The following is an 11382-nucleotide window of genomic DNA, read 5'->3' on the forward strand; positions in this document are numbered from 1 at the left end:
TGTGAAGAAATCCTTTACCCACAGCAGTCTCTCCCCATTCCCTCCCAACTCCTCCGCCTCCAGCATCCACTAATCTGCTGTCTCTATACGTTGCCCATTCTGGACATTACATATAAATTGAGTCATACAATATGTGGTCTTTTGTGTCTGGCTTCTATCACAATATTTTCAATCACTTTATTTTCTTTTAAGTTAACAAAATTAGCTTTATAATGACAAAGTCAATTCTCAAATGCCTGTATTCCTGGCAATCAAAAACAGCAATTCAAACTGAAGTGCACTAAAAATCTTAAAACCTTGCTTGGACTTTGTTTTAATGTATTTTATTTTATTTTGTTTTATTTTTAGAGTCAGGATCTTGCTCTGTCATCCAGATTGGAGTGCAGTAGTGTAATCAGAGCTCACTGTAGCCTCAAACTCCTAGGCTCAAGTGATCCTCTTTCCTCAGCATCCCAAGTAGCTGGGACTGCAGGGACATGCCACCACACCCAACTAAATTTTAAAATTTTTTTGTAGACACAAGGTCTCACTATGTTGCCCAGGCTGGTCTTAAACTCCTGGCCTCAGTCAGACACGGTGGCTCACGTCTGTAATCCCAGCACTTTGGGAGGCCAAGGCAGGTGAATCACGAGGTCAGGAGTTCAAGACCAGCCTGGCCAACATGGTGAAACCCCGCCTCTATTAAAAAAATACAAAAATTAGCCAGGCGTGGTGGCAGGCGCCTGTAATCCCAGCTACTCGGGAGGCTGAGGCAGGAGAACCACCTGAACCCAGGAGGTGGAGGTTGCAGTGAGTCGAGACTGTGCCATTGCACTCCAGCCTAGGTGACAAGAGCAAGACTCCATCTCAAAAAAAACAAAACAAAAAACTCCTCAAGCAATCCTCTTGCATTGGCCTCCCAAAGCGCTGGGATTATAGGCGTGAGCCACTGCTCCCAGCCTAGACTTTCTTTTACAAAGACTGTTATTGGCCAGGCGCAGTGGTTCATGCCTGTAATCCCAACACTTTGAGAGGTTGGGGTGGGCAGATCACTTAAGTCCAGGAGTTAATGACCAGCCTGGGCAACATGGCAAAACCCATCTCTACAAATAATACAAAAAATTAGCCAGATGTGGTGGCGCACACCTGTGGTGCCAGCTACTTGGGAGGCTCAGGTGGGAGGATCCCTTGAGCCTGAGAGGATGAGGCTGCAATAAGCTATGATTGCACCACTGCACTCCAGCCTGGGTGACAGAATGCCTCAAAAAACAAACAAAAAAAACCCAAAAAAGTCATCATGAATAAGAAGAAAAAGACATGCCAAGTTTCCTGACTGGAGAGCTAACCCCTGGGCAGATGTCCAGTTAAGCTACAGTTAAGCCTCAGGAAGATGACCTACTGGGTTGGGCTCTAATGCTGAGACTACAGTTGGTAGTCACAGCAACCAAGTTACAGGCTTTATTGGACCCGGGTTTGACTTACGTATTATTTCGAGCCAGCCATCACTAAGATCAGTGTAATCGGAGTTGCCTCTCATTGCAACATGAGTCGCTTGTATTAATGAATCAAGTCTTGCAACAGCATTTTCCCTGCAAGAGAGTAAGGCATTCTCAGCTCATGGCCAGCAGGTCTTGTCCTAAAGTCCTTTCCAGTGAATGTCCGGGTTTCACTTCTGCCTAAATAAAAAACTGCCAGAGGAACTGGCATTAAAAACTGGCTGGGTGTCACCCACGGACTAGGTGTGTTTGATGGCCTTCCCAGGATGGACCTACACAGCTGGGGGAGGACATACAGAAGCAATCTTTTACTTTAGACTTAAAATGTTAGTAACTTAGCTGAGTGCAGTGGCTCACACCTGTAATCCCAACCTGTTGGGAGGCTGAGGTGGGAGGACTGCTGGAGCTCAGGAGTTCAAGACCAGCCTGGGCAACAGGGTGAAACCCTGCCTCTACAAAAAATACAAAAATTAGCCAGGCATGGTGGCATGTACCTATAGTTCCAACTACTTGGGAGGCTGAAGTGGCAGAAGTGCATAAGCCTTGTGGAGTAAAGGCTACAGTGAGCTGAGATCGTACCACTGCACTCCAGCCTGGGTGACAGAGCAAGACCCTGTCTCAAAAAAAAAAAAGTTAGTAACTTAAGTTGGGAATCGCATGGTTCACAGACTGCCGACTGTCACCAAACTTAGGAGGTAGTTAGAGCACACATCAAGTTACCAGGATAAATTTGTGGGCCAGAGTGATCCAACAGTAAAAGTAACCTAAATATCTAGCTGGAATTTTGAGTCATAAAATTAAGTGAAGACTAAGAGTTGGAACGTAGCATCCCTCCCTCCCAGTACTGTCACTGGAGGGTACAAATCTCATGAACTGCAGGAGAGGGACTCTGCCCATGGACTCAGGCCTCACAACCCATAATCAGGAGCTGCTGCCAATAATTTCTACCAGTTTTCCTTAACTTCTCAATGTCTCCCCCATTTTCTTCCTGCTTCCCAAAGAACTACACATCTTGGGATATGTAACAGATAAAATGTGTGTAAGAATGCACACAGGCTGGTCATAACGGCTCACGCTTGTCACCCTAGCACTTTGGGAGGCCAAGGCAGGAGGATCATTTGAGCCCAGGAGTTTGAGACCAGCCTGAGCAACATTGTGAAACGCCATCTCTACAAAAAATATGAAAAATCAGCCAGGCACTGCAGCACACACCTGTACTCCAACATACTCAGCAGGCTGAAGTGGGAGGATCACCTGAGCTAGAGAGGGTCAGGCTGCAATGGGCCGTGATCACACCACTGCACTCCAGTCTGGGTATGGAATGAGACCCTGTCTCGAAAAACAAGCCAGAAAGAATGCATGCAATCAAAACCACAATGAGATATCACTTAGTATCTATTAGTATGGCTACTGTCAAAAATAAATAAAGAAATAAAAAATAAGGCTGGGCGCAGTGGCTCACACCTGTAATCCCAGCACTTTAGGGGGCTGAGGTAGGCAGATCACCTGAGGTCAGGAGTTTGAGACCAGCCCGACCAACATGGGGAAACCCTGTCTCTACTAAAAATACAAAATTAGCCGGGCGAGGTGGTGCACGCCTGTAATCCCAGCTACTAGGGAGGCTGAGACAGGAGAATCACTTGAACCTGGGAGGCGGAGGCTGCAGTGAGCCGAGATTATGCCATTGCACTCCAGCCTGGGCAACAAGAGTTAAACTCTGTCTCAAAAAACAAACAAACAACAACAACAACAACAACAACAACAACAAAACAGAATATAGGCCGGCAGAGTGGCCCCCACCTGTAATCCCAGCACTTTAGGAGGCCAAGGCAGGTGGAGGACCACCTGAGCCTAGGGAGGTTGGGGCTGCAGTAAGCCATGATTGCACCACTGCACCCCAGCCTGGTCAACACAGTGAGACACTGTCTCAAAAAAAAAAAAAAAAAAAAAAAAGTTAATCACCCCAATTATACTTTGCTCTAGCCTTTTTCATAGCTCTAGGAGTAGAAGGTTCCAATGAGGCCAGGTGCGGTGGCCCACACCTGTAATCCCAGCACTCTGGGAGGCTGAGGTGGGCAAAGTCACTTGAGGTTAGGAGTTTGAGACCAACATGGTGAAACCCCGTCTCTACTAAAAATACCAAAAAAATCAGCCAGGCGTGGTGGTGCATGTCTGTAATCCCAGCTGCTAGGGAGGCTAAGGCAGGAGAATTGCTTGAAGTGGGGAGGCGGAAGCTGCAATAAGCTGAGATCGCACCACTGCACTCCAGCCTAGGTGACAAAGTGAGACTTGGCATCTCAACAGAAAAACCCACACAACAACGAAAAAGGTTCCAATGAGCTGAACAAACTTTGGCAGAGAAATCTGCTTAAATGCGGATGAAATCTGCTGAAAGGTGGATGAACTGGCTTTAGTCCCAAGAAAAAGGTCAACTTTCCCTCATATTGATGTTTGAATCAACTCTAAATTGTATGACGTCTGTATTTATTATCACTTTTACACATTTTAATGGACTCTAATTTTTCATATTCATGTTGTCTTTGATATTCATGTAGTGAATTAATTTTAGGCAAACCATTCACATTGCCGATAAATTCAACAATGAAACACTCACCTGAGCTGAGTACAATTTTCATTAATCCCGACCTCTAACAGGCATCCAGAGAGGACATCTTCTCCAAATAAAATGGGTTTGAAAGTTGCTGATGTACACAAACCCCTTCCAGCTATAAAAGAAAAGATTATCCTCTTGCTACTTTTGCTAAATAAAAGTAAAGATTAATTTCAAAGTTTTCGTGAAAACAGAAAACAGTAAGTAATAAAGTTTACAGTTTTCAAAAACTGAGATCACTGTTAGTCTAATCCTTTCAAAGCTGAACGAAGGTGCCTTTCTGTATCAGAATTCCCAGTCCTTAAGCGGTGGTTTCTTCAGAATGTGACATTGCTCCTGGCAGATGTGGGTCATTACCACTGAGGCACAGATTTCCTGCAGTTCAGAATGAAGTTATTTTCATGTCTCCAATTAGCACCGTCCTGGGCTACAGGCAACAATAACATGGGACTCTCAAGCCAATCTCATATTTCAATCTATTTTACTAGCAACCAGCACTTCAGGTGCAAACAATGTTAGCTGTAGAAGCAGCCGGGCACGGTGGCTCACGCCTGTAATCCCAGCACTTTGGGAGGCTGAGGCGGGCAGATCATGAGGTCAGGAGATTGAGACCATCCTGGCTAGCACAGGTATACCCGATCTCTACTAAAAATAAAAAAAATTAGCCAGGCGTGGTGGTTGGCACTTGTAGTCCCAGCTACTCAGCGAGGCTGAGGCAGCGAGAATGACGTGAACCTGGGAGGCGGAGCTTGCGTGAGCCGAGATCGGCGCCACGTCACCCAGGGCCTGGGCAACGAGCAAGACTCAGTCCTCAAAAAAAAAAAAAAAAAAAAAAAAAAAAAAAAAAAAGACAAGAAAGCTGTAGAAGCATGAAAAACCACCACCACTGTTACTCAGCAGCATGTACATCTCTGCTAAATAAACCAACCGGGCTTTAAAATAATTGATTGCTTGATTAGATTCAAAATATGGTAATACTTCTAACATCAGTTTGCCAAAGAGCTATTCATAATGACCAAACCGGATTACCCGACTGCCAAAGATGTAAAGTCGTGACATTATTCATCCTGTTGATATTTAGAGCTCGGACAGGCTTGCCAAGTTGGTAACCTAGACAAACACAACAAAGGAGCGTGAGCCTCTTTCCTCCTATACTTCAGCACAGCAAGCCTAACACAGCAAATAACACAAGAGACATGCACAAGGAAAGAAAATACATAGGCGAAGCTTTCGAAAATACCTTTAGGAGAAAGATGGCACACCTTCATTCATTGTTTTTGTTTTTGTTTTGTTTTGTTTTGTTTTGAGAATAGAGTCTGGCTCTGCCGCCCAGGCTGGAATGCAATGGCACACTCTCAGCTCACTGCAACCTCCACCTCCTAGGTTCAAGAGATTCTCCCGCCTCAGCCTTCCAAGTAGCTGGGCACCCACCATCATGCCCAGCTAATTTTTGTATTTTTGTAGAGACGGAGTTTCAGCATGTCGGCCAGGCTGGTTTCGAACTCCTGACCTCAGGTGATCTGCCCACCTCGGCCTCCCAAAGAGCTCGGATTACGGGCATGAGCCACCGTGCCCAGGTTTGCTTTTTTTTTTTTTTTTTTTTAACAGATAAGGACATTCATTCAATTTAAAAAGTACATTTTAACAATAAAACCCGAAAAGTAAATTGCAGGCACGAGTCAGTCTTGGACCTCTCATGCAAGAGACCCTGAAGGTTCTGATCAAGCCAGTTACGGATTACTTGCTGAATGACAATACTGCTTATCATGGGGGCTCATAAAAGACATGTAAACCAAAGTAATCTTTCTTTTTTTTTTTTTGAGACAGTGTATCACTCTGTTGCCCAGGCTGGAGTTCAGTGGTGTGATCTCGGCTCACTGCAAGCTCCACCTCCCAGGTTCAAGCTCTTCTCCTGCCTCAGCCTCCCAAGTAGGTGGGATTACAGGTGCCCACCACCATGCCCAGCTATTCTTTTTGCATTTTTAGTAGAGATGGAGTTTCACCATGTTGGCCAGGCTGGTTTCCAACTCCTGACCTCAAGTGATCCGCCTGCTTCAGCCTCCCAAAGTGCTTGGATTACAGGTGTGAGCCACCGCACCGGGCCATAACCTTTCAATAGAACCTTTTTCTAGTAAATCCATTCAACCCCAAGGTCTGTTGTTAGATCATATTCCCATCCATCTCCTATTAATCCAACTTACTGTTTCCAATATTTTACTATGAAAATGTTCACATGTACAGAAAAGTTGAAAGTAATACCATGAACACCAATATAGCCACACCAAAATCAACAGCTGTTAATATTTAGCCATATTTGTCTTAATTGGATCATACAGATGTTGAGCATCTCTTATCTGAAATGCTTGAGACCAGAAGTGTTTGGGATTTTTTCAGATTTTGGAATGCTTGTGTATACATAATAAGTGTATCTTGGCTGGACGCAGTGGCTCAAGCCTGTAATCTCTTCACTTTGGGAGGCTGAGATGGGCGGATCACTTGAGGTCAGGAGTTCAAGACCAGCCTGGCCAACACAGTGAAATCCTGTCACTACTAAAAATATAAAAAGTATATTAAAGTGAGCAACCCTGCAAGCCTCCCTTTGGAGAAGCAGCAGATGAATAAAGCTTCCTGTGTTGTGTGATTTAAAAAAAAATTTGCCAGGCATGGTGGTATGTGCCTATAATCCCAGCTACTCAGGAGGCTGAGGCAAGAAAATCTCTTGAACCCAGGAGGTGGAGGTTGCAGTGAGCCGAGATTGCGCCACTGCACTCCAACCTGAACAACAGAGCAAGACTCAAAGAAAAAAAAAAAGAGAGAGAGAGAGAATAAAGAAAAAGGTCAGAGTCAGAAACTAAAATTGGAGAGAGTTACTTATAACCATCCTGATGGCTGGGAGTGTTGAACTAAAGTACGTTTGTAAGATCAATGACTGGCATACACTCATCTTACCTGGATTTCCAGATAATTCTTCTTCATTACCACTATTATAGCTTAAAAATTTTACTACAAATCTCTGTGTCATTATCCCTAGAAATAAAACAAAATAAAAATAAAATGTGCACCATTTCACTAGGAAAAGAAATTATTCTCCACAGTGCTTTATCTTAAAATTGCATTTTGACATTCAAAGTATACTCTCGTTGATTAAATCATAAATGCACATAAGAAACAAGTCTAACTTAGTTTTATGGGTTACAATTATGAGAACCTTGAAGAGAGGAAAAAAAGTACTTTTCAGTGAAAGCATGTTTGCTACCCTCATTAAAGTTACCTTTCTGGTGGGCATTAATCTCTGCCCTAATAATTCTGACATTGATTTCACTGATGGTATTATTATTCCATTTGAAAATATAATGTTCTTCCACATTCACAATTCTGGGGGCTGATCCGTTATTTAAAGGAGTTTCTGCAAATACAAGAATATGTTCATAAATTAAAGACCGTCTTTGAGCCTGACTCTATTACTGGGACGTTCTCTCTGCTTGCATGGCCTTCCCCGAATGCCCTGCCCCTGCCCTCCCTATCTCCAGCTCCCTAACATGGCATGGTTACTGCTTCCTTGAGGAAGCCTGCCCTGGTCCCATCAAGTCAGCATTAGCTGCCTCCTCTATGCCATCATGGTACCCAGAATGAGATCTGTTCCTTTCATTTCTATATCCCCAGCACCTGGCTCATAGCTTGCCATGGAGCACACACTAGGTAAAATGTTCCGCCAGGGCAGGGGCCCGCTGTCTAGTTTCCTATTACAGCGTAGGAACTCCACTAACATTTGATGAGCTAATGAATAAATTTGAGAAGTACAACACATTGGAAAGAGACACCCAGCACTTGGGAAGGCCGAGGTGGGTGGATCACCTGAGGTTAGGAGTTTGAGACCAGCCTGGCCAACATGGTGAAACCCGATCTCTACTAAAAATACAAAAATTAGGCCAGGCACAGTGGCTCACGCCTGTAATCACAGCACTTTGGGAGGCCGAGGCAAGCAGATCACGAGGTCAGGAGTTCAAGACCAGCCTGGCCAACAGAGTGAAACCTCCTCTCTACTAAAAATACAAAAAATTAGCCATGCATGGTGGCAGGTGCCTGTAATCCCAGCTACTCGGGAGGCTGAGGCAGGAGAATCGCTTGAACCCAGGAGGCGGAGGTTGCAGTGAGTGGAGATTGTGCTACTACACTCCAGCCTAGGTGACAGAGCAAGAGTTCGTCTCAAAAAAAAAAAAAAAAAAATACAAAAATTAGCTGGGAGTGGTGGCAGGTGCCTGTAATCCCAGCTACTCAGGAGGCTAAGGCACGAGAATCGCTTGAACCCGGGAGGCAGAGGTTACAGTGAGCTGAGATCACCCTACTGTACTCCAGCCTGGGCGACAGAGCAAGACTCCTGTCTCAAATTAAAAGAAAAACAGAAAAGAAAGAAACAAATAGTATCCTTCATTAAAAATTAAAGTTCTGGTAAAATTAGCCAAACTGGGCCAGGCGCAGTTGCTCACGCCTGTAATCCCTGCATTTTGGGAGATCAAGGCAGGTGGATCACTTGAGGTCAGGAGTTTGAAACCAGCCTGGCCAACATGGTGAAACCCTGTCTCTACTAAAATACAAAAATTAGCCGGGCATATGGTGGCGGGCACCTGTCATCCCAGCTACTTGGGAGGCTGAGGCAGGAGAATTGCTTGAACCCAGAAGGTGGAGGTTGCAGTGAGCCAAGATTGCGCCATCGCACTCCAGCCTGGGCGAAAAGAACGAAACTCCGTCTCAAAAAAAAAAAAAACCAAAAAAACAAAAAAAAAGAATTATTTAACTATCAAACATTTAAGAAAAGTTTCATGGAAGCTGGAACTAGAAGGGACGGTGGAACTCAGAGAATCCAGGACTGTGGAGGAACAGGCTCAACATCACAGAGAGCACTCTAAAGCCCAGCAAGACAGAACGAGGAACAAATGAAATGCTCCTGGCAGATTTTTCTAACTATTATGAACCTTTTTAAATGACTAACAAAATACATACTCCGGGGGCATATGTTACTTGAAAGAAATGATATATCTATTTCTGAAGAAATGACGTCAAAGTGTAACATTAAATACCTCTATTGGTGATGAATTTGTCTAGGTCAGTTGCTTCCTCATAGATTACTTTTGGTGTAACTGTGCCTAAAGAGAGAACATAAAATAACTTCCACAGGCGTACACATGGCCTACCATGATCACACTAAGTCAAAGTATAGCTTATCAAGCAAATATGGTGACCACAACTGCCCAGAGTTGTGACTACAAAACTCTCCCCACTCCCCAAAAACCATCAGATAGGAGTCCCCGTCCTCTTAGTGTCTAATTATAACTGAGGAGGAAAATCCACAACAAACAAACAAACCAACAAAAACCAGGGTCACTGACATAAAAACAAATACGCAGTTCACTGCTGGTGGCAATACAAAATGGTGCAGACACTGTAGAAAACAATTGGCCGGGTACGGTGGCTCACGCCTGTAATCCCCGCACTTTGGGAGGCCGAGGCGGGTAGATTGCCTGAGGTCAGGAGTTCGAGACCAGTCTGGCCAACATGGTGAAACCTCGTCACTATTAAAAATACAAAAAAATTAGCCAGGTGTGGTGGCACACGCCTGTAATCTCAGCTACTTGGGAAGCTGAGGCAGGGGAATCGCTTGAACCAGGGAGGTGGAGGTTGCAGTGAGCCGAGATCACACCACTGCACTCCAGCCTGGGCGACAGAGCGAGACACTGTCTCAAAAAACAAAAACAAAAAACACAATTTGGTAGATCCTCAAGAAGTCGTATTAGCATGACCTGTCAGTTCCACTCCTAGGTGTCTACCCAAAAGAAATAAAAACATACATCTACGCAAAAACTTGGCCACAAGTGTTCATGGCAGTGCTATTCACAACAGTCAAGAGATGAAAACAACCCATATGTCCATCAGCTGATGAATGGACAATGGACAAATACAATGTGCTCTGTCCATGCGACAGACTACAATTCAGCCATAAAGAGGAATGAAGCACTGCCATGCGCTACAACACAGACGAACCATGGAACACCATGCTAAGTGAAAGAAGCCAGACACAAAAGGCCACACAGTGTATGCTTCTGTTTCTGGGGAACACCCAGAATAAGCAATCCATGGAGATAAGAAGCAGACTGGTGGCTGCCAGGGGCTGAGGGAAGAGGGGTAGGGAGTGACTGAGAATGGGGACAGATGCCCTTCTGAGGGGATGAAACGTTCTGGAATTAGAGAGAGGTGATGGCAGCACAACAGTGTAGAAGGTACTAACATCAATGAATTGTACACTTTAAAATGGTTAATTTTGGCAGAACGCAGATGCTCACACCTGTAATCTCAGCACTTTGGGAGGCCGAGGTGGGCGGATCACCTGAGGTCAGCAGTTCAAGGCCAGCCTAGCCACCATGGTGAAACCCCATCTCTACTAAAAACAAAAAAATTAGCCAGGCATGGTGGCGGGCGCCTGTAGACCCAGCTACTTGGGAAGCTGAGGCAGGAGAATCGCTTGAACTTAGGAGGCGGAGGGTGCAGTGAGCCGAGATCGCGCCACCGCACTCCAGCCTGCGCAATGGAGCGAGACTCCGTCTCAAAACAAACAAACAAAAAGGTTAATTTTATGTTATTTGAATTGTACTTAAATTTCAAAATAATTAATATGCAATATGCTGTCTTATGGAACTAAACTTTTTCCAAAGAAAATAATTGGCAGTTAAAATATTATCTGAAGTTGAACCAGTAGAAATGATTTATACTCTCATGAGATCACACTTTATCTTCATGTTTGGGTCTGCGTTCTTTTCTCAAAGAGATGTAACATACCTCCTAAGGCAACATTCTTTATCTTCGCATTGATAATACCATCTCGTTCTTGGTATACTTCCAAATTAGTAACGCATTTAACATCAAAATTGTGAAGAAATGCCACGGGGGCGTTCTGCATACACTGCCCAGTCAGGGACATCTGAGGGTGAAGGGCAAAGCCAACAGATTTATGGCCTCTCTCCTAATCATACAAAATAGATCAGCATCCCTTAAAACTGTTCTTTCTGCAGCCTGCTCCCATTGCTGGTTTGGTTTCAGCAACGGCAAGTTCACGGACTAGTTGACCTGCTTTAGCAAAACATCTAACTGATTTGCCCATCAAGGTCTGGAAGCCACTGGTTGTGGAGTCACAGTAAATATTACCTAATAAAAGGCCGGGCGCGGTGGCTCAAGCCTGTAATCCCAGTACTTTGGGAGGCCGAGGCGGGCGGATCACGAGGTCAGGAGATTGAGACCATCCTG

At 44.6% G+C, this 11382-nt stretch overlaps 1 protein-coding gene across 2 annotated transcripts in view; it reads right to left on the bottom strand.

Moving 5' to 3' along the window:
* Positions 1 to 11382, bottom strand: part of TCTN2 (tectonic family member 2) — a 43304-nt gene that overhangs the window by 6999 nt on the left and 24923 nt on the right. For both annotated transcript variants that reach the window (XM_017889789.1, XM_017889783.1), the window contains exons 8-14: positions 10918 to 11059; positions 9165 to 9230; positions 7358 to 7492; positions 7036 to 7113; positions 5116 to 5196; positions 4090 to 4201; positions 1462 to 1568 (exon numbers count right to left, since the gene is read on the bottom strand). In XM_017889789.1, the coding sequence (XP_017745278.1) occupies positions 1462 to 1568; positions 4090 to 4201; positions 5116 to 5196; positions 7036 to 7113; positions 7358 to 7492; positions 9165 to 9230; positions 10918 to 11059 (721 nt within the window). The remainder of the gene's footprint in view (positions 1 to 1461; positions 1569 to 4089; positions 4202 to 5115; positions 5197 to 7035; positions 7114 to 7357; positions 7493 to 9164; positions 9231 to 10917; positions 11060 to 11382) is intronic.

Source organism: Rhinopithecus bieti, unplaced genomic scaffold, assembly GCF_001698545.2.
Source record: "Rhinopithecus bieti isolate Rb0 unplaced genomic scaffold, ASM169854v2 scaffold_574, whole genome shotgun sequence".
Classification (NCBI taxonomy): Eukaryota; Metazoa; Chordata; class Mammalia; order Primates; family Cercopithecidae; genus Rhinopithecus; species Rhinopithecus bieti.